The sequence below is a fragment of the Natrix helvetica genome (assembly GCF_964273705.1).
Source record: "Natrix helvetica genome assembly, chromosome: 4".
In the NCBI taxonomy this organism is placed as follows: Eukaryota; Metazoa; Chordata; class Lepidosauria; order Squamata; family Natricidae; genus Natrix; species Natrix helvetica.
The window spans coordinates 79,122,006-79,146,393 of record NC_138550.1 but is presented as its reverse complement, the minus strand read 5'-3'; the positions used below and the strand labels follow the sequence as shown (position 1 = coordinate 79,146,393).

The 24,388-nt window shown below is 42.5% G+C and overlaps 1 protein-coding gene across 1 annotated transcript in view; it reads left to right on the top strand.

Annotated features, from left to right (window-relative positions):
* TMEFF1 (transmembrane protein with EGF like and two follistatin like domains 1) overlaps positions 1–24,388 on the top strand; it is a 155,956-nt gene that overhangs the window by 90,333 nt on the left and 41,235 nt on the right. The window contains exon 4 of the mRNA XM_081952519.1: positions 12,831–12,857. Within this exon, the coding sequence (XP_081808645.1) occupies positions 12,831–12,857 (27 nt within the window). The remainder of the gene's footprint in view (positions 1–12,830; positions 12,858–24,388) is intronic.

Below are 24,388 nucleotides of genomic sequence, written 5' to 3'. Positions count from 1 at the left end.
ATTACAGTCATAAATGATAGCAGTCATTAAGCAAGTCACCACAATATTTTGGGTTGCAATCATTAAGCAAATCTGCTGGTGGTTAAGTGAACATGGTGATTGTTAACCCATTTTTCTTCAATTGATGGCCTTTTTTTGCTGCAAACCACAAGTAAACTGGAAACCTTTTGCAAAAAATGACAAAAATTGCAGTGATGTGACTGCATGACACTACAAATGGCATTACTGTGAACTGGTTGCAAAGTGCTCAATATGTGATCACATGACCATGGACAGAGTGTAACTGTCAGAACTTCAGAAGCAGTCTGTAAGTAGCTCTGGAGAGGTCTGTTGTAACTTCCAGTAGTCCCTAAGTGTGAACAATCACTAAGACAGGATTACCTGTAGTCTAACTTCACAGGCTCAAACCTTATTTTGAAATCCTGATTAAGCTGGGGATACTATGTATTAACTTCACAGTACAGAACAGTGGCTAAGATGCTGAACTTGTGGATCAGAAAGGTCGTCAGTTCGGTGGTTCGAATGCCTAGTGCCACCTAACAGAGTGAGCTCCCATTTCTTGTCCTAGCTTCTGCCAACCTAGCAGTTTGAAAGCATGTAAGAATGCAAGTAGAAAAATAGGGACAACTTTGGTGGGAAGGTAACAGCGTTCTGTGTGCCTTTGGCGTTTAGTCATGCCGGCCACATGACCACGGAAGTCGTCTTTGGACTGGCTCTTCAGCTTTGAAATGGAGATGAGCACCGCCCCCTAGAATCAGGAACAATTAGCACATATGTGCGAGGGGAACCTTTACCTTTATAGAACACTTGCAATAATTCCTGCTGAGGGTAAGAAATTTGTGTCAGTAGAGGGAGCTTATGATCCTATAGTGTGAATCTGTGATCTGTACCTGGTCATTTTATTACAGTGTACTTAAGGTGCAGGGATACTATCCAGTTTTTTCTATATTGTTATACCTAGCTCCCCACGTAATACCTTTAGCTAAAATATCCCCTTTTTCTTTCTAAAGTCCAGTAATTTACTAAGCAATTTTATTATTTAATTATTAATTTCACATTTAATTGTAGAAGTTATGTCTTACCATTTTCTCACATTCTGAGTTCAAACAGATCTTGCTACAGGATGCCGACTAATTAGATATAGAAAAAGTAAAGCTTTTCTATTCCTTTCAATGCTGTGTTTTTTCCAACTTAACTACAGTAACCCAAATAATTGTTCCCTGGATTGATTTCTGCTAAAGCTGGCTTTTATAATGGAACTGAATTTTCTCTGTCAAAAAGTTATGTTTATTAGAAAGTGCAGTCTTCTGGTTTTCTTATTACAACTGTTAAAGTGAAAAAACCCAACTGTAAATTATTTCTATAATTAAAAGTAAACTTTTAAAAATTGGATGATATGCATTTGATTCTTGTTTGTTTTAAAACACAATTTAATAATAATAATAATAATTTATTAAATTTCTAGACTGCCCCCTCTCCCCGGAGGGACTCGGGGCGGTGTACAGGAAAAAATTAAAAACATACAAACAATCAAACACATAGGTAAAAATCCAATTAAACAACCCCTGTACAATTTATAAAAATTAAAAAACAGACCTTAAAACCAATCTTAAAAATTTAGAAATAGGACTGAGGTGGGATAGGTGGAATTAGGCCAAGCCGGCTAGCTGGAATAGGTGGGTTTTAAGTTTCTGACGGAAGGAGCGGAGATCCGTAGTCATTCTAATGTCGGGGGGAGGTCATTCCAGAGGGTCGGGCCCATCACAGAGAAGGCCCTTCCCCTAGGCGTCGCCCACTGGCACAGCCTAGTGGACAGCACCCGGAGGAGTCCCTCTCTGTGTGAGCGAATCGGCCGGAGGGATGTATGGGGCAGGATACGATCCCGCAAATAACTAGGTCCTGTGCCATGGAGCGCCTTAAAAATGATGGTCAACACCTTGAAGCGCACCCGAAAAACCACAGGTAGCCAGTGTAGCCTGCGCAGGAGAGGTGTTACGTGGGAGTAGCTAGAGACTCCCGAGACTGCCCGCGCGGCCGCATTCTGAACCAGCTGCAGCCTTCGGGTGCATCTCAAGGGGAGCCCCATGTAGAGAGCGTTTTACCAAAGAAAAGGCCAAGACCACACTTAATTTCAAATTAGCATCCCACATTTTGAAGTAATTAAATCTTATTATGGGCTTAGTGCATCCTGAATTTTGTAACATGTACTTAAACTTCAAAAATGCAATGATGACAACATTATTGGGGAGTGCAGGAGGAGTGGCAGCATTGATTTTATTGTTTTAGCATGCCTAATTAAGAATTGCTAGGTGATTTTTCTTGGACTACTGAGAGGAAGATTTTAAGTCATCCCCCCTTTTTTACTTCTGTATTAAACAAATATATATATGGCAGCTATGTAACCAGTGGAATTCTATGTAACAAACAGAAATAAAAATACAATACAATTATCAAAATAAATTGAAAAAAAAAGGAAAGGAAAGTCAAAGTTAAGACCAGGGGTGGGCTGCTACTGATTCGTTTGGGTTCCAGAGAACCCGTAGCTTACATTATGGCCAGTTCGGAGAACCTCCAAATCTCACCCCTGGCTGGCCCCGCTCACCATACCTCCTTCCCTGCCACCACACCACAGCCCTCCCAGGACTGTCCATGCGGCCCATTTTGGATGCGAGGTAAGTGCAGGGCCCATGCGGAGGCTCTAGAAGGGGGGAAAATGGACCTCCTGGTAGGCCTCTGGAGCCCATAGGAGGCAGTTTTCGCCCTCCCAGAGGCTCGAGGAAAGCCTCTGGAGTCTGGGGAAGGCAAAAATGCCCCCCTGACCATGGTGCAGGAGGCCAACTAGGCCATGGCCACCATGGCCACGGTCATCCAGCAACTGAGCAGAGAACCTGTTGCTGAAATTTTTGAAGCCCACCCCTGGTTGAGACCAGGGGTTGAGACCTCTATAAAATGTCATCGCAAACATATTACACACAGAGAGAAACCTATCAGAGCTCCATTAGTCTTTTAAAAGCCGGTTCTTCTAAAAGGCCAGTGGAGCCAGGCTGTCTGTATCCCCAGGGGACATAACAAAGAAGTTGGGCTTCCTAGAGGCCATCAGATGAGGATCAAGAGGATGCAGAGCGCAGTCTGCCAGTGGGGTAGGCAGAAACCCTCATGGAATAAGTAGTCTGGTAGATAACTAGGCCCCATAGTGGGCTTTAAAGATGATAACTATTATATATGTTGAGGCGGCAAGAATGACTGAGGCGAAACGGCAACTTAACATAAACCTTTATTAACACACTAACAGCAACTCCAGAACTAGGCTAAAAAACAGTTCCCGCTTGACAGCTTTTATAGCCCAAGCTGTCAATGGGGCAGCCAATCAGGATAAGCTAATCTTCCTGTTCTGGCTTCGTGGCTTGGCCAATCAGGAACGACCATGCGCGGACACGTCTCATGAAACTGGGACATAACACCTCTTTCCCCCAGGTTGCCGCATGCGTACTCTTGTAGGTATGCAGGGCTCCTGGGGTCTGTCCTGATCATCTTAGCTGCCGGGCGGCCACCGGAGATGGAGGATGTTGTTCCTAGGAAACTCCCTGCGACTGCACGGACCCATTGGCTGGAGATGTCTGCTCTGGACAGTGTCCTGTTTCATCAGGTTAGTCCAGCACCAGGGCTGCTGTTGAATTGTTGTGAACTGGTGTGGGCATGGGAACATCAACTGGCAAACTGGTGGTTTCCACGGGGTCTAACGGAGGCTGATCGGGTTGAGAGTGAAAGAGGCATGTCGCCGTCGCAGCTGGTCCATGTGATGGCACCAAATGCAGCCATCACTCAGGCTGACCCTGTAAGAGCAGGGGCCAGTTAGTTGAATTATGTGTCCAGGAAGCCACCGCGGTTCACCCCTATAGTTTTGCGCAAAGACAGGGTCACCCACTTGAAATGTTCTTACTGGTCTGGTGGGCACCAGTGGCTTATCATTGCTGTAACCCAGGTGCAGACAGTCTAGATTCGTATGTAAACGACGGCCCATTAGGAGCTCGGCAGGGCTGCGATTAGTGGTTTGGCACGGAATCATGTGCTGAACTAACAAGTATTTATCTACCCTGGCTGCCAAATGCCAGGACCCAGCCTAGCAAGGGACTCCTTAACAGATCTTACGGTCTGCTCCGCCATGCCATTACTAGGGGGATGGAAGGGGGTGACCAGAACGTGGCGAATGCCATGCCCGGCTAGGAAGTTCTGGAAGGAAACGGCTGCAAATTGAGGCCCATTATCGGACACTATGGTGTCTGGGAAGCCATGAGTTGCAAAAAGCTTCCTCAACACCTTAATCAAGGCTTCAGAAGTGGTCGATGTCATAATAACTACCTCTACCCACTTTGAGTAGGCATCGACCACTATCAAGAAAATCTGCCCCTGGAGTGGCCCAGCAAAATCCAAACGAACCCTGGACCATGGGGCCTTAGGAACCCCTTAGGGCCCATTCTCTGACCGGAGCGGCTGGAGTCGCTGGACGGGACAGCTGGCACTTTTGGCAGCCCTCAACCCAATGGCTAATAGCCTGATCAAGCCTTGGCCACCATACATAACTCCTTCCCAGGGCCTTCATCCTGACAATGCCAGGATGACCATCGTGGAGACAGTGCAGGACAGAGTCCTGCAATCGAGAAGACATGACAACCCTGTGGCCCTACAGCAAGCACCCATCCTGCACAGACAGTTCATGGTGTCTGTTCCTATAGGGGAGGAATCGAGAGGAAACTGGTTCTGTTGGCCACCCTCGTTTGGCCCAGTCCAGGACTTGAGCCAGCACGGCATTCCTAGCAGATTCCCTGGCAATATCAGCAGCTGAGATAGGGACAGCTAGTTCTTCAACGAGGAGTACTGTCAGGCCCGAGGCAGGGTCAGCTTCAACCCAAGGAAGAAGGCAGAGGCTCAAGGCGCCCGTATGCCCTAACTGTTTCCAGGGCAATAGACCAGCTTATAATTATATGCCGCAAGGAACACGTTCCATTGTGACATCCTTGGGGAAAGAATTGGGGGCATCTGTTTATCCCCAGCTAGTAACCCAAGTAAGGGTGTATGGTCAGTTATAAGTTCAAAGAAGCGACCATACAGGTAGTTGTGAAATCGTTTGATTCCAGCTACCGTGGCAAGGGCTTCTTTGTCTAACTGACTATAATTTCTCTCTGCGGCCGAAAGGGTGCGGGAAAAATAAGCCAGGGGAGACTCAATGCCGTTGGGCAGCCGGTGGCTTAGTACAGCTCCCAATCACAAAGGAGAGGCATCACATGTCAGAGTGAGAGGTAAGTGGTTGCTGTATTGCATCAAAACAGTGTTGGAGGTAAGAAGGGCTTTGACAGCCACGAAGGCGGCGGGCTCCCTGGCTTCCCATTGCCAGGCTGCCTTGTTATCCAATAGTCGATGCAGGGGTTCTATCACAGAGTCTTTATGGGGCAAGAAGATGGCATAGAAATTAAGGAGGCCCAAGAAAGCCTGTAGATGAGTCTTGTTGGTAGGCATTGGCGCCTTCTTAATTGCCTCCAATTTTGAAGGAGTAGGGTGAATTCCCTTAGAATCATTTAAATAGCCTAAGCATTCTACTGAGGGAACCCCCACTTTGCATTTAGACGGTTTGAGTTTCAGGCCAGCTTTCTGAAACTGTGAATGGACAGTCCTCAGCATGGCTAGGAGCTCAGTGCGATTCCTTGCGGAAATCAGCACAACGTCAAAGTAGGGGACAACTCCAGAGATCCCATGGAGCAGTCACTCCATAAGACTCTGGAAAATCCCCGGGGCGACACTTACGCCAAATAGAAGTAATCAACAGCAAAAAGCTCCCCGGTGTGTAACAATGGTCTGCGCTTCTGCAGTGGCATCGTCCATGGGGAACTGTTGGTACGCTTGCGCGAGATCCAATTTGGTGAAAATGGATCCTTGTCCCAACGTGTGGAGCAGATGATGCACCACAGGGACAGGGTATGGATTAGCCTGCAACCCTCTATTTATAGTCAGCGCACAATCTGATAGATCCATCTGACGTCAAAGGAATTACGATGGGTGTCTCTCACTTAGAGTAATCTATTGGCTCTAGGACGCCTTGAGCAATCAATTTGTCCAGCTTGGCGTCTACCTTTGAACAAAGAGCCAAAGGCACCCGTCTCAGTTTAAGGCGTATTTGGAGGAATTTTAGGATCCAAATTAAAACTAATAGGAGTCCCTGTATATTTACCTAGCTGCCCATCAAAAATGGTGGCGAATTCCTCAGCCAGGCTGCCCAGGTCATCAGCAACAGTGGAATTGATGCCAGAAACACCAAGGCCTAAAGCGTCAAACCAGTCCAAACCCAGTAAACTTGGAAGGTTGCCCTGGACTACAATTAGAGGAAGGCGGCTGTTAAAATTAGGAGTGGCCACTTGGAACTTGCCATTGACGACAATTGGAATGACATTGCCCTGATAGTCCCGTAACTGGATGAAACACAGTGACAGGCGCTTCTTGGAGATAGTAGGCATCAGACATTTAATTGTGGCCCAGGAAACAATTGATTTGGCAGAGCCGGTGTCCATCTCCATGCTGCAGGGAGCACCTTCAAGGTGGACACTGAAGTAAATCTTGTTCCCTGATGCCGCATTGGCTTGGCTGACAGCTATGGCAGGTTGCAGTTGGTCGCTGCTAATTGCGAAACAATCTTCCCTTGCTCGGGGTGCCCTAGCAGAAGGCCTGCGGTATGAATATGAATGGCTTGACAGCTGGTTTCTTGAGGGAGGAGCCCGGCAAACCTTGCCCAGATGGCCTTTCTTGCCACACTTGCGGTAGACGGCAGATCTAAAACGGCAGAATGCACGAGCGTGGTTGCCGCCGCACCCGGCACAAGGGCTCAGAGAGGGCTTTTTTTTGGCTCTTCTAGAAGAGGGCATAGTAGACCTTAGGCGGCATACGTCATCTTCCTCAGTCTCAGACAAGGAGTCCTCATCCATGTCCTTATGGTGGACGTTCTCTGACTTGACAGGTGCCCTTGCAGCGTGGAATTTCTGAATTTCTGCTGCGGAATGGTCTGACATTTCAACCGCCCGAGCCTCACCAATAGCCGACTGAAGGTTAAATCAGGGTGAGCCAGTAGATGGCGTTGGAGCCGCAGATTTTGGACCCCACTGACTCCCCACAGGAGAGAGTCATCTAAATTTGGGAAGTCACAGTACAAAGCGGCAGACCTGAGAGAAGTCAGATAATGGTTTACTGACTGACCCCCCTTTTGTATTACCTGCCTGAAGGAATATCTTCTGGTGATACGGGAGGGCCCCGGGCGTAATGCGCCTTCAGTCTTTCCAGCAATGTCTCCCATGGCATGGAGTGAATGGACTGAGGGGCAGACAAAACATCTAGGGGCTGCAGGCATTTAGAAATTTTGCTCGCTTCATGCTCCTAGGAAAACCAGTCATATCGGACTCGAAGCGCTCTATGTAGGCTTCCCACGACTCGGTTGTCGGAGAGAAAACAGCAAAACTGTTTGAAGAAGCCATCCTGAAAAGGACGAGCGGCTGAGGAGATTGCCTCACAGTTAGTGTGTCAGTGACTACGAGGCGCAGTCAGCTGGTCGTGCCTCGGTTCTTAAACTGCGACTTCTCTCTTATTATTCACCTCAGCCTATCCCACCCTTGTCGCCAGTATTATATATGTTGAGGTGGCAAGAATGGCCGAGGTGAAACAGCAACTTAACAGAAACCTTTATTAACACGCTAATGGCAACTCCAGAACTAGGCTAAAGAACAGTTCCCGCTTGACAGCTTTTATACCCCAAGCTGTCAATGGGGCAGCCAATCAGGATGCGCTAATCTTCCCGCTCTGGCTTCGCGGCTTGGCCAATCAGGAATGACCATGCGCGGACACATCTCATGAAACCGGGACATAACAATAACTGACACCTTGAACTCTATCTTACATATACTCATATAGACATACGTTCTTGCTTTTCAGTATTGTTATTAGAGACGTGTGCAGCCAGGACTCAGTGGCTTTCATTTGCAATTTGTTAATGAGAATTGTATATGTGTGTACACACACGCACACACATGCGCACACATGATACGACATGCCATGCCGTTGCCTATGCCTTTTTCCTATGTGCATGCGGTGTGTTTATGCGACATTCCTTACATAGAGCACATAAACTATGAAAGGAATACGTGGATCATTCAGTCACTGTGCAATCGCCAAGCATGTGTTCCTTCCATCTTCTTAAGTGTTGAGAAAGGTGCAGCTCTTTTCCCACTACACTTTATATGTTAAGTTTATATTCTTCCTTGATAGCTATACCATACCAAGGTTGCTTGCAGTGAGACATGATTAAAAAGTAAGAATAAAACAATACAATTAAAATGAAGGAAAAATTTAAAAAGTACAATTACAACCAATCCAGTCAATTAATACGTTGAAAAAAGAAAGAAAAAAGAAAAAAGGGTTTTGACCATTTCCCCAAACATTGGGAAATTGGGGTAAAACGAACCTTCCTGGTAAGAGCATTCTGTAACCTTGAGAACACACAGGAGAAGCCCCACAAGCTTCTGGCAATGAGGGAATCTTTAAAAGGGTCTCTTCTGCTGATCTAAGTAACAGGTTTCTGACATGGGTGTAATACCGGTGTTAGCTGCTGAACTGATAGAGCTATCTCCACCAGTGCAAAACAGCTGTTAGTCAGACAAGCTACAAAATCTAGCTATGTATGAGAACATTTTGCCACATCTTATATTTTAAAGCACAAGATACACTACATCCATTTTGGAAAACGGATTCTGAGAAAATGCTTTGAAAATATCTGTTATGCTATAGATGCTCTTTGCAAAAGCTATCTCAGATCTAAAATTGTACAGTATTGGAAATGTTTCTGAACATCCCACACTGTCTTTATATTCGAACTGGAGCTGTCTTGTGCTTTCTGCCAAGGAGGAAGAAATGAATCCGCCATAAGCAATCAGAATGAACTTTGGAAATACTTTCCCAGGGTTTGTAGGAAAAAGCCTCCCTCTGTCTCCTGCCAAGCAATAGTTTAAGGGCCTATCTTCAACAGTCCTGCTCTGGGCAATTAGGTAGAAACTTTGCTGTTGACATTGAGACTGGAGGCTAATTGCCAGCAGGCATGCAGTAGATTGGAGAGAAAAGGGCTATAAAGAGGACAGGTAGCAGATGGAAATGATGCTGCCAGAAGATTGGGCCTGAGTCTCACTGGGGTTGTAAACTTGGACGGGTAATTTCAGATGGCAGGTGGGGCACATAGAACTGGATGTTCTTTTAATTCAGAGAAAATGAGTAGTTGAGAAGAGTCCTTGTCAAAGGTCTTTCCTGAAATCCTGCTTTTGGTGTACTGCTTTGAAAAAAAGAGGTGGACATTGGATTCTATGAGCCCCTGCACCAGCCTGAGTGCCACAGGCGATGTGTTCTTCAACGCCTCACTAGTCCTGACAGCTTGTTTATTTGTTTAAATTATTAACCGCTGCAGGGCGAATAATTTTCATCTTTTCCTCATCTGATGAAATCCATGCTGCTTTTAACCTCAGGGAAAAAAAAACTGTCGCTGGATTTCCCAGCCATCCCTTGCAATGATGCTACTACCTAGATTGTCATGCCAGCATGAGCATTTCAATTTTTTAAATGTCCAGTTTCCACTTTAGAGTGAACCATGGGACTCTTTTTTATTGATTGTAATTTGTAATTCAAATTTTATGTTGGAAGAAAGAGGTCTACTTACGGAAGTTTTTTACATATGGAAAAAACTGAATTGGCTATGCAGATTTTTTCCTTTCTCCTTTCTCTAATTTAAAACATATTGATCCTTGTTTCATAGGTTAATTGGCCAAATTTAGTGTCATTTAAAAATACAGGTGCAAATCATGTTTAATTATAGGTACTTAATTTAGCTATGAAAGCAAATGTCTGGAACTGGTCTTGCCTATAAAGAATTTTTGGCAGAAGGACTGTAGTGTTTCAATAGTGTTGCAGAATTTTAGGGTGGAGGAAAATGAAAAGCATCTTCATCCAAAGAACACAACTTAGAAAAAAATGATTATGTTTTAAGGATGACAGAATGATTTAGGAAAAAAATAAACCTATTCAGTGAATGGTACAGAAGGGAGCTGAACTTTATTAGGCAATTGAGCTCAACCTATTTAGAAATTTTTTCAGGAGAGGTAAATGCTCTTTGCTTGATATAAAATATAAAGCTTGGTAGCAGTTCAACAAGATATCAGCAATCTGATTATAACTTAAGCTGAAATTGGCCATATAACTAGACTTCTCTGCATTCTTTTTGTTGTCTTGCTTGCACATGGCTTTAAACCTACTTAGTCTCCCATCCTGTCTCCCACAGTGACTAAACAAATAGGTCTGATGAATCCTACAAGAACATCAGATCAATAACTCTTCTCTACTGTGGTTTTCTGGGAAGTGGTATTTAGAGGCTTGCTGTCTCTGAGGCTGATGGGCTAGGATTAGATTCCCAGAATTCCCAGGGGCATGACTAATACTGCATCTTCATTGTGACCAGAACATGAGTTTATTAAGTCTTTTGAGGGCAAATAAAACAGTTCTCCTTTCTTTGCAGAGGAGTAGCCTTTTTAGTCTATAATACCACCCCCACCCCCACCACCCCCAAAACCATGGGTCTTTTAATTCTTGAAAAACTACCAAATTTATTATTTGATCAAGGGCCTCCCTTATTTGTTTCTAGATATAAGAAAGTAATTCTGGTAAAGCAGGGGGGAAGAACCTGAAGATTTCATTCATCATCTTTACTCACAATTTTCCAGGTGATGTGAAGATGATGTAAATCACAAACTAAGAGTTGTTTTCATTGATTTCCAAAAGAAAACTGGAATTGACTCACATGAAGTTAATCAGGTTTAATGTGTAAGAACATTTTCCATGGTACATTTGCTCTGGAGGATTTATCTACGTTCTACAATGTGCAGTGCTTGTTAAAGGTCTTGTATCTCCTCCACTTCACTTGTAGGCTTCCATTTTTAGTAATTGTTTGAAGAAAAAAAGGAGATGAGAAAAGTCTATGCCATTTACATTACTTCAATGCCTGAGTAGTTGCACCAACAAACCTTCATTGAATAGCTAAGGTTAAATCATGATATTCCAGAAACAAATTGTACAGTAATTTTGACAATAAAAATAGCTTGGGCATTAGTGTTGGGTGATTTATTGTCATTATGTGCAGCTTAATTAAGTTCTTTGATATAAACTACCTTTCCTTCAAATATAGAGATCTTTTTGTGTTTCTTATTTCATTAATAGATCACTGTTATACTTCTCTTGTGTTTTTTGCAAGCGGACTCATTTTCATAACACTAAATGCAAGGTAGAGTATTTCTAGAAGGTATTATTTACAATGACAGAAAAATTATAGAGGAAGGATCAAGGTATAAATGGAAAGAAGGAAAAAATAAAATGAGAACAGTTATCTGGGCAATTTCCATTTAAGTCACTTCATAAAAGTTTTAGGAAATAAATTGCAGTCATTTTGTTGGCTAGTTGATGTTTCTTTCCGTCCTCCTTTTTGTTATGGGAGAAAAAAATTGTTCACTACCAACAGAGGTGTCTTGGAAGATATATGTATCTCATATATTGGGGCATTGAACTGTGACACACAAACAAAGCAGTTCTTTATCTGACATTACATTTATTCCATTGGATACATACTATAGTATCTATTAGTCTTATCACCATTATATCTATGGTTTGGTACCACAGTATTTTACTGGTTTGATCAAGAGAGAACAGATTTCACCATGAAAATCAATCTTCTACTGGAATTTCTCACATACACATCCTAATGCTCATTTTTGTTAAGGGGCTAAAATCTAATCAAATGGGAATGAATGGTTAAGTGAAAGCTCTGCCAAAGGTTTCAGTTGCTGGAAGGGAAGGATTGGTTCTGGTTCATCTGGACTAAGTCAGAACTGTTTTAACCGGCATCATATGTCCAGTTGAGCCTGCAATTCCTCTGTAATTTGATACTACATCTGTTGAATAAACCTCTGATTTGTGGCCTTGGCAGGCTATGAAATGGTAGGAAGTTGTTGAAGGTTAATTGTTGAGTGCCTGCTTTTTGGAAGGGTGCAGAGGTAAACATTTATGGGGTTCCAATGGATTAACTTGTTAATGTGTTCGTTTTTACTTTATATATTTTAGAAAAATTACATGGCTCCCCTTCTTACATATTAATTCTGAGCAGCTAAGAACAAAAACAATATTTAAAAATCTCTACAAATCAGACAAAAACAATTAAAACAATAATAATGCTATGATCAAATAGTATATAACACATTCAATTACACAGATCATAATTTAGTCTATAATTTAGTGTTTTTAATTAGACAATTATATTATTGCAAAAGAGCTGAAAGGGAATAAGAACTGTGAACCTTAAGAATGCTTAATTACAGTCTGCACTTTCTATCCTTCACATGTGCATGTTTTCCTCCTACAACAGCTTATCACTCTTCTTTTGGTAAATCATGCCAAGATATGTTTCATTATCAGTTCTCCCACCATTCCCCCCCCACCTTTTAAACAACATAGAGATAGAAATGAATGTGCATTGAAAATACAAAAGGGTAATGATAGATACAATTGAAGGTGACTTCTGAGTTTGAAAAAATGAAGAGTTCTTTGTCTATAACTATGCAATTCTGTTTTCTCTAGAATATATTTCTAAATGTACAATAAAAAGGAAAATGTGCCATCCTGAATAATAGTCTCTCTCTCTCTCTCTCTCTCTCTCTCTCTCTCTCTCTCTCTCTCTCTCTCTCTCTCTCTGTCTCTATCTCTGTCTCCAGATAATGGCTCTGGATCAGGGGAAGGAGGTAAGTATTGATTATTTTGTTCATTTTTATGAATGCTGAAATCTAGCTTGAAATGTTAATACAAGTTTATTTTCCTTTACACAAATTTTCTAGAATCTCATTTTTCTAAAAAACTTTCCTTGGAAAGAATGGTTAAAAGAAAACACTTTTAAATAAGGTTTTAAATAAGATTAAGTGCATGCTTAAATCATTCTGGTTAAACGCATTTTACTTGGGTTATTTGTATATTTGTCAGAGATGGACTTTAATAGTAGAGAATATGCAGTATATCACAGAAATGAGTACACTCTCACATTTTGTAAACATTTAAGTATATCTTTTCATGTGACAACACTGAAGAAATGACACTTGGCTACAATGTAAAGTAGTGAGTATACAGCTTGTATAACAGTGTAAATGTGCTGTCCTCTCAAAATAACGCAACACACAGCATTAATGTCTAAACTGCTGGCAGCAAAAGTGAGAATGCTAGTTGTCTAGCACATAGGGAAATCTACAAAGGACTGAAACGAGTTTCATGGACAGAAGAGCCTTTTTGTGCCAGGATGGTTGGCCTAAAAATTCATAGATTATTCTAGTTTTTGATAATTTGGCTGTACAGGGTACAGAGAAGTATTCTGGCTACATTATTTATAACAGTAAATTGTTGTTTGGGGAAAAATGTAGATGTTTGAGTACATCTGAATGAAGCTTAAGACTTTCTGCAGTTCCTGGGTAAGTGGGTTAAGGACTTCAGCAGAACTTAATTTCTTTTTAGTAAAAAAATAAATAAAAAATAAAAAAAATCCTGGGGAAGAATTATGTTCATATAAGCTTACAATCTGCTGCCTTTATTCTGATCTATAAAAGTAGTCTAAATTATTTTGCCAGCCATGTAGAAGGAGGAGAGAAACAACCCCAAATCTTGTTCTCACTAGCAGTCCTTTGAAACTGGTGGTGATGGGAAGCATTGTTTGTGTAATGATGCCTTGTGCTAATTCTCTTTACTCTTCTTTGTGTTTTGTGCTATGTGAAACAGCAAGATGAGACAAAATTAGAACCATGGGTACAGAGAGGGAGGCTGCTAAACTGATTTGGTAATATTAAATGACAAATAAAGCCAGGTTCACATTCATTTTAGACTATCAGCATAACACATTACATATGAACCAGCCTCTCACAGACTCACAGCTTTGTAAAAGAATGACAGCATGGCTTCCTTCAGATTGTATTTTCCACTCATCTTGTCTTTTTTCCATCTCTCAGCAGAAGCTAAGAAACGTATATGATCAGGCCACCAAGAGTTATTGGAACAAATAGCTAGGATGTGACCCAGCACTCCTATTCTGTGTTTCTTAAGTAGAGTAATGGCTCATTGCCAGCAGTTTAATTCTTGATTCTTTTTATGTAACACTAACCAGAATGAGTGCCTATTTACCTAAATAAACTTTAAATTAGATACTTAAGAACTATCCCAGATTTAATTGAGGACAGATGGCAATTGATCAGTCTAAGCTTTTGAACTGGTAAATTTTATGCTTGCAATACAGATAGTCATGTTAATTATTATTAAAACATTTTTTTTGTGGAGTAGTTGTTGCTGTCTGAGTATGGGTATTTGCTTGCAGATGTTTCATTACCCAACTAGTGACATCATCAGTGCTAGTGAGTAGCTTTGCTCCCTATTTATATACCCTGGTTGCCCTGCCAGTTTTGGTGAGGGTGTAGTTTTCTCCTTAATAGTTCTTTGATTAGGGTATTTCTTTCTGCTTGATTGTCTGGTGTTGATCCCTGCTTATCTGGGTGTAGGCTCATAGAGAGGATGTGTTCTTGTTTCTTTCTTGGCTTTTTTATAGTTTATAAATGTGGTTTGTCTTTATGGATGGCTGATTTGTTGCCATCAGCTTCCAAGAATTCCCTTGTGTTTTTGGATTTAGCTTGGATTTAGATTTAGGACAAATATCAACACTCTCAAGACTAATAGCAGGCCATAAGGCAGTGGTTAGGAAATATAGCACTCTCATACGTAACCATATGTGTATGGATCCAACATGTAGATGACATCTTTGTCATAAAAAAGGAACACTAGAGAAGAAACATGAAACAATCAACAACATCTTTAGAAAGCATTCACAAGGGAAGAAGAAAGAAAACAGCAACACACTACCCATCAACAAAGGAAACAATGGCAAATTGTTTTAAAAAGAGCATTAAAAAGAGCATTAAAAAGAGCATTAAAAAAGGCATTAAAAAGAGCAACTAACATTAACAAAAGTGTTCCATTACTGAAGTAACAATAGTCTTCCTCAATCTGTAAGAACATTATTTAGATTTTATTTATTTATTTATTTTCAGTATTTCTAGACCGCCCCCTCTCCCCGAAGGGACTCGGGGCGGTGTACAGGTGTGTCATTAAAACGAATACAAAAAACGAATATCCCATACCCTTAAAAACAAATTAAACCTCATACAACTGTACAAAAAGTAAAAATTAAAAATTAAATTAAAAACAACTAAAAGTATACCCCTAGAAAATTTTAAAAAATGCAGGCTTGAGGAACTAAAATTGGGAATTAGGAATTAGGCCAGGCCGGCTAGATTGAACAGGTGGGTCTTTAGTTTCTTACGGAAGGAGCGGAGGTCGGTGATAGTCCTGATATCTGGGGAGAGGTCATTCCAAAGGGTCGGGCCCATCACAGAGAAGGCCCTACTCCTGGGCGTCGCCCGCTGGCATTGCCTAGTGGACGGCACCTGGAGGAGTCCCTCTCTGTGAGAGCGAATCGGTCGAAGGGATGTATGGGGCAGGATACGATCCCGCAAATAACTAGGTCCTGTGCCATGGAGCGCTTTAAAGATGATGACCAACACCTTGAAACGCACCCGAAAAGCCACAGGTAGCCAGTGCAGCCCGCGCAGCAAAGGTGTTATGTGGGAGTATCTAGTAGCTCCCACAATTGTCCGCGCGGCCGCATTCTGAACCAACTGCAGCCTTCGGGTGCATCTCAAGGGGAGCCCCATGTAGAGAGCATTACAGTAGTCTAGTCGAGACGTCACAAGCGCATGAGTGACTGTACATAGGGCGTTCCGGTCCAATAGGGGACGCAATTGGCGCACCAGGCGAACCTGGTGGAATGCCCCCCTTGCCACGGCTGTCACATGGTCATCCATTGACAGCCGGGCATCCAGGAGGACACCCAAATTGTGTACCCGATCCATGGGGGCCAGCTGTTCGCCCCCAATGGCCAGTGATGGACGTAACTGGTTGAACCGGGGTGCCGGTAGTCACAGCCACTCCGTCTTGGACGGGTTGAGTTTGAGTCTGTTACTTCCCATCCAGATCCGAACGGCTTCCAAACATCGGGACATCACTTTGATGGCATCGTTGGGGTGGTCCGGGGTAGAGATGTACAGCTGCCTATCGTCAGCGTACAGATGGGGAGTTCCGGTTCCGGCGGCAGCGGCGACGGGCAGCTCTTTGCCCGCTCCGGCTCTCCGGTGGGCTTCCCCACTCCTTGGGGGGCACAGGACACCCCACAGAGGGGTCCTGCCGGAGGGGCGGCATCGCGGGGAGCTCCTGCAGCGGCGGCGGCCGGCGGGAGGTCTCGCGCGCCCAAGGCACCGGGGAGCTAGATCGGAGGGCGCCTCGCGTTTCTGCGCCTCGCGCCTCGCTAAAGCCGTCTGGAGAATGAAGCAATTGAAGGAAGCAGCTGCGGTGCGGTGAGGTTGCTTCTCTCTTCATGCCCTATTTTGCACGAAGAATTAGTTATAAAATAACTTTAAAATAACTTTCGGAGTATTCTGGAGGCGCGGCTGGAGGGAGGGGGTTTCCCCCCCCCCTTGGACAAGCGGCTAGGAATAATTTCGCTCTCAGCCCCCGGGGAAGGAGGAGGGGGGAGAGCCAACGAATGAAGCCTCACCCAGGCTGAGATGATTTTCTTTTCAACTTAATTTTACTTTCTACTGTGATTTGTGGACTTTTGGAACTTTTTTAAAACTTTGTTATGCCTCTGTGCCCAAAACTGGCAGGGCAAGATGGCACACTTCCGTTGTCTTTATGAATTGTGAAACCTGACTCCACCTTTAAAATTCAGGCTTCCGGTCTTTGTCTCCGTGTCTCCCAGAGGAATCTCTTGTGGATTGGTATTTTTTGAACTTTCTAGGGGAAACCTTTCATCTATTGCCAGACTTATTAGAGAGATTCTCTTCTGCCTGGTTCTTCTGCTCCCGGACCTCACCTGGCTACCCTTCTTTTCTAACTGTTTATCTTATATATGGACTGAACTTCTAATGTTATAAAGGATGGCATCCAAAAGACCACCTCCTGGGAAACCTGGCTTTGCCACGTCTGCTCCAACATCTGTAACATCCAGTCCAGCCACACAGTCAAAGATAACAGAACTGATGCAACCTAAGACTATAGAGATGGACTTTCAACAAATGCTTCAACAAATTTTACAGGGCCAGGAGGAAATCAAGAAACAGCTAAGGGAAATGAAAGATGAAATTAAAGAAAATCAAGCCCAAATTTATAAGAACTCACAGAGACTGGATCTTGTGGAAGGGGGGGTGGAGGAGGTGAGGGGGGGGTGGAAGCTGTGCAGAAAGGGAACAAAGATCTTGACATCCAACAGATGAAATTAGAATTTGAGAGAATGTCCTATTATCTTAGATTTCAAAATGTTATAGAAGAAGATGGGGAAAACATAAGGGACATCATGACAAACATTCTGGCTGACTACACACACAAAGAAAAACAACAGATGGGGTGGGATATAGACCTGGTTTATAGAGTGAACTCAACTTATGCTAGAACACACAATGTACCCAGGGAGGTTCACATTAAATTCCTTAGAAAAAGCACAAGAGATGAAATTCTGGGTGTACAAAGGGGGCAAGCATTGACATATCATGATATGGAGATAACCATTCTGAAGCAGATCCCTAAGAAGATTAGAGAAAAAAGAAAAAATTATTCGCACTTAGCGAATAAATTATACCAGAAAGGGGTGTGGTTTAGATGGTTGATGCCTGAAGGTATGCTGATATTCTGGGAGGAGACAAGAATTAGAATTAATTCACCCATAGAGGCGCAGGCCTTTATGGAAAAAAATAAAACACTCCTAGAGAAACCACCAGACACTACAACGGACACGCAGGACACGGGAGGGGCCAGAGCTCTGCCAGTGGAGGGAGATGGGGCAATAGCAAGAAGACTCAGATCACAAAAATAAACAAGAAAATCATATTATTATAAATTGACCGAAAGTGAAAATGGAATTATATTTGGATTTTATACTGTAATGTTTAATTTGATTGAATTTAATAATAGAACTAATATGCTGATTGTAATCAATTATATACTAATGCATTATATATAAATGTATACTATGGGTATGGAGGGAGGGGGGCCTCACACATTTTGCAACTGCCAAAATTTGTATACCTGTCCATTTACCCTTTTCCCTATAAATCTTGAAAAACCAATAAAAAATTTTATTATAAAAGCATACAGATGGTAATCTACCCCGAACCCACGGATGATCTCGCCCAGTGGCTTCATGTATGTGTTGAACAGGAGAGGCGAGAGGACCGACCCCTGTGGCACCCCACAAGTGAGCGGCCTCGGGCTCGACCTCTGCCCCCCTGTCAACACACATTGCGTTCGACCAGAGAGGTAGGAGGAGAACCACCGCAAAACGGTGCCCCTCACCCCCAACCCCTCCAGGCGACGCAATAGGATACCATGGTCGATGGTATCAAAAGCCACCGAGAGATCTAACAGGACCAGGATGGATGAACAGCCCCCATCTCTGGCCCTCCAGAGATCATCCACTAATGCGACCAATGCCGTCTCCGTGCTGTGACCGGGCCGGAAGCCGGACTGGCGTGGATCCAGATAATCAATTTCCTCCAGGTGCCGTGGGAACTGTTGCGCCACCACACTCTCTACAACCTTCGCCAAAAAGGGAAGGTTGGAGACGGGACGGTAATTAACTAAATTAGCTGGGTCCAGGGAAGGCTTTTTGAGTAGGGGCCTCACCACCGCCTCTTTCAAGACGGCCGGCAAGGACCCCTCCCTCAGTAAAGCATTCAGATGAGTACACATACACCCAGAAACCTGAAATAGCAAACAGAATGCCTATTTATTTATTTATTTATTTATTTATTTATTTATTTATTTATTTATTTATTTATTTATTAAATTTATCTGCTGCCCATCTTCCAAGCAAGGCAATTAGGTGACTTATAATCCATAAAAAGATAAAGAGAAAAAGAATTGAAATTTTAAAAACTACACAAAGAACTAGAACAGGGGTATTAAACTTGATATCATTGAGGACTCTATTTTCACTGGCAGAGGGTTGCAGGAGGCCATCACAGGTGAAAACAGGGCTCAGGAGGACCACATGCAGTCCTCCCGAGCTCCATTTTTGCTGGGAGAGGCACCACGGGCTGGTCCTTTGCTGTTCCCAGGGCAGCCCCATTGGCCAGATCTAAGCACCCTGCAGGCTGAATCCGCCCCATGGCCTTGAGTCTGAACTAGAACGAAGGAGATAGATGGAAAGGCCTATACAACAGCTTCCACCAAAATGAATACTCACACATTTATAACAACATGTACTTGACACGTCACCCTTTATAACACAAGCAAATCAAGCTATGAAAAGGTTAACACTATCATACATCAAAAATATTTTAGAAGCAACTAATAGACTATTACAAGCCCACTGCATCATTGTAGCACATAAGCCAACTAAAGTCCTTCAAAACACCTTAGTAAACCAAAAGAGCCAGACTCTAGGAAATCCAGAGGTGGGTTGCTCCTGGTTCGGACCAGTTCGGGAGAACCGGTAGTAGTAATTGGGCGTGGGTCGCTGAACCGGTAGTGACGGCTGGCTGGCCATGCCTCTGAACCGGCTCCCTTGGATGCTCATGAGTGATGAGTGATGTCAAATTGGCCACACCCACTCAGTTACATGCCCCCCGCCTAGCCACACCCACAGAACCGGTAGTAAAAAAAATTGAAACACCCCCCTGAGGGAGTCATCTAAACATTATAGTATAAAGACTGCAATCAGTCATGTTGTAGGACAGACAGCAAAAGAGCAGCAGAATGCATCTGTGAACACTAACTAGCAGTCAGAAGATATGATGAAAACTCCTTAAACTCATAACAGATGCATAGACTTAACCATAGTTTCAACTGGGAAATTGTGAGCACCCAAGACCAAGTTAAGACCAAAAACATTAAGGAATTCCCCAAAACTTAACATTTGGACAAATCGGCTGTCAGTAGACACATGGACATAAACAACATTTAAACAACATTCTAAACAGACAATTAAAAAGGTAAGAAGGAAACAAAAGACCAGAATATATCGCTCTAGCAGCCTATATTCAGATAAGCAAGGATCAACACCTGAATTACAACTATCCCATATCCCCCATCAATACTGGTAGGACACCTACTACTATCTGACAACCCCATCGATACTGGTAGGGCAAGCTACTGTATATAAACAGGGAGTAAATCCCACACTCACTAGTGCTGATAATATTACCTAGTTGGATAATGAAACATTTGCAAGCAAATTGTATTCTCTTCTGTTGGATAATTTGTCTATGGAGATTCTCAATCATCCAGGTCATTGTTGTCCCAAGGCTGCTTTTTCAAGAGGCAAGTCGATTTTCTGATTTTTCTTTCGGCTTTTCTGAGGAAGCTTCTTGGGTGAGAAGCAAAACGTCTTCAAAGAAAAACTAGAAAGTCTAGTTTCCTCTTGAAAAAGCAGCTTTGGGACTATTGATAATTTGTTTTGATTTCCTCATTTCTAAAATCTAGTCATTGTAGAGAAGCTGTGGCAGATTGCTTTTACTGATTAATAAATTGATAAACATCATGTCCTACACAGTTGACTGCCATCTGTCACACTTTGCAGAACTATTCCTCATGATTATTAGTGGATTAGATTTACATATTTCTATGAGTATATATGTCATATAGTGAAACATAGAAATATGTTTTAGATGTTTTAGACATTTGAAAAGGTATATTTTGAAGTGATTTTCTAATTAGAAATAGGACATTATGATCCTCCCAAGTGAAATGTTACGCAATCTATTAGGAATTTATATAGCATAAGGCTTGAAAGTCTGGATTAAAACCAAAAAGCTTCTGTTCAGATTTTGCCATTGCTATTTGACATAATTCGCTCCCCACCCAGGGGGAACTACTGTTTTTTTATATCATGTCCTGATAAAAAGACCATGCCATACTTGCTAGAAGGAATACTAGAATGAATATTTGAATGAATGAATGCACACACACACATGCGCACACAAACACACACACACAAAAACACAGTATAATATTTGTTAATAATAATAAATACTGAAGCATCAGATTTTTTCATTCAATTACAGTGGTGGGGTCGGAAAGGACCATAAGAATGATCTAATGCAGGGGTGTCCAAACTTGGGAACTTTAACCCCTGATCTAATGGGAACTAGAACCCCTGATCTAATGCAACTCTACAATGTCCAGGAAAACTAATTAGATTATCCATGAGAAATGTCTGTCTAGTCTCAACCAGAGATGGAGAACCCATAACCTTCATGGTTCAATTGTTCTGCTACTGTCCAGACATTTGGAGAGTTTTTCCTTATATGTATATATTTAAATATTTAAATGAAATCTAGATCGCTGCAACCTATACCTCTTATTCCTCATCTTAGTGTCTGTGGGCATAAAAAACAATTCTTGTCTGTAGTTTCTTTTTACGAAGATAGCTCTCATGCCTCCTCTAAACTTTCTTTTCTTCAGACCGAAAATCAAAAGTTTCTTCAGCCAACCCCCATAGGACATTTCTTCAAGTTCCTGTGACTTCTTTCTGGCTATTCTCTGAATTCCTCTAACATATTAATAATGTTGTGGGAAGGCTATACTCAAAGTTGTAAGCTATGATTGACTATTCAATGTTGAATAGAGAGAGGAATACACCGCTTTCATGTATCTTTAATGCAGTGCTTGCAATGCAGCTTTCAACTATTTTAGCTCTTCTAGAAGTTGTCCCATCCTGTAGTTCAGCTTCTTGCCAGTCCTTCTCAGATGTTTTCTTTTCAAACCACATTTTCTCCATCTTGTATAGGTGCCCTACGTTTTTCTCCATAAATATAATGCTCAACCTGCATTGTTATTTTCAATCCAGTTTTCAAAGTTGTTCAAATCAACTACATTCTCTTCCAGTTACCTAGATCTTGGCTAGACCTTCCACTTTGTATAATTTGCAAATTGATATGCAATCAATTAATCTCACAATCCAGGTCATTAATAAATATGTTGAATAACTCTGGCTCCAAACTAATTCTTACAGGTTGCAATGGTGACTGCTCTCGAACTTAATGTAGAGCCATTCATGCTGAATGCAATTAATTCTGGATGCAGTTGCCAGCCAGCTGTTGAACCACCTTACTGCATTGTTATCCAAATCAGCAGCTTGTTAATGAGAACACCATGTGAATATTTGTCGAAAGCTCTGTTGAAATCATGGTAGATTATATACACAGTAGTTCCCTTGTCTACTAGAGTAGTTACTCTATCCAAGGCGGAAACAAATTTTGTCACATACTATTTACAAAACATGATGGATCCTAGCAATCACAGCATTAACTTACAGGTGATTACAAATAGCTTACTTTATTGCCTGTTTTAATACATTTCTGGAGATTGTAGTTAGATTCACCGGCTCACAGGTGTCCTCTTTTTTCCTTTTATGAAAAGAGGAGCTACATCTGTTCTTCAATCCTCTGGCACTTTTCCAGTTAGCCAGGACTCCTCAAGGACAATGGACAAGGTTCTGTGGAGCTCTTCTGTTCCTTTGATATTCCAGGATGCATTTATTTCGTAAGGTCCTGGGGATTTGAAGCTAAGCATTTCTTTTTCTTTTTTTACTATAGCATTACTGATATACATCCTTCCCAGTTATTCTTGTGACATTGTTGGCCTTTGACAAAGCTTTGTGCCTGAAGGTTTTGTCTGATCTTTGGAATTCTTTTTCGGTGGCTCGTTATTTAGTTCTGATATTGTAATCAGTGAAATTTAAAAGCAGCACTCTTGAGTTTCTAGATTTTATTTATGAAGATATAGGGTGAACTGAGCAGAGATGTTCTATACAGGTTCTGGCAAGATATGCTCATTTGTCAGAATGCTGGCCAATTACTGGGGGGGAAATGTCAGGAGTACTTCCTTTTAATTATATTAAAACTCAAACAGTGGTAATGCCCAATACTAGTTATATTAAATATTTTTTTAATATTTTGCATTCTTCTTTGATACTCCCTATCTATCAAATATTTATTGCAGACCAATTGTTTGTAAGATTTGTCTGTACCACTTATATAGTTACAAGCAGTGAAATGGAAGTTTATGGTTGCATGCAAGAGACAATCCATTTTTGAAATTAACTACAGGTTCACATGAAAGAAAGAAGAGTATATGACCTTGTGGGGGTGGACAAATAGGGTTGATCATTTATCACTTGGAGTTAGATCAAAGTTTTACAACATGGGCAACATTTAAAATGCCTGGACTTCAACTTCCCTGCATTCCCCAACCAGCTTTATTGGTGAAAAATCTTGGAAGTTGAAGTTCAGACACTTAAAGTTACCAAGTTAGAGAAATACTTGAGTTGGATGTTTGTTTTTAATCAGTTCTGTGTATAAATAAGATGAGTTTTGTCTGTGAGTTGCTAAACACAATTTTGTGGATTCAGATCTTTGCCTCAGATAACATGCAAAGTGTCGGTGCTTTACCCATTAAAGTGGGGTTTTAAAAAACTTTATATTCATATATTATATACTATTAAGTATAAGCATACAGTGTTTCCCTGAAAATAAGACCAATCCCAAAAATAAGCCCTAGCCTGATTTTTAAGTGTACACCTAGTATAAGCCCTATCAAAAACAATAAACCTTAGTGAAGGGGGGATGGTATGGCCAGCACAGGAGGCAATAATCATGATATCTAGCAGCTGCCGCAACCTGCTCAGTGCAGCTGAGTTGATTACCTCTCCAAGCAGCAGGTGGAGGCAGAGGCGGGAAGAGGCATGCAATCTAAATGCACTGTGCCGGCCACAGAAAGCCTAGAGTTGGTGGGCCAGAGCAGCATGTGGCCGCAGGAGACCCATCTACATATTTCTCAGCTTGCCTGCAGCCCATGTGCGCCAAGATCACCTGTCTTCTGCCCCACCCTGCGCCTCTGTCTCTGTTGCTGGTGCTGCCTCATGGACAAGTCTTCTGTGGCCACCCTCCCACTCCAGCCCACCAACTCCCAGCTTTCCTGCAGCCTGCATGGTGCATCCGAATTGTCTGCCTGCCCCCCTCGCCCCTCTGCCTCCATCTGCTGCTTGGCAACTCACCTGGGCGGTGTGGCCTGCACAGCCCCAGGGTATGCGCACCAAGGGACTGGAGAGCTGCAAGTGCAGCTGCTGCCATATACCATCAGTCCCCGTGTGCTTGCTGCCTCTTGTGAGTCCCACCTTGGGGGGTGGGACTCC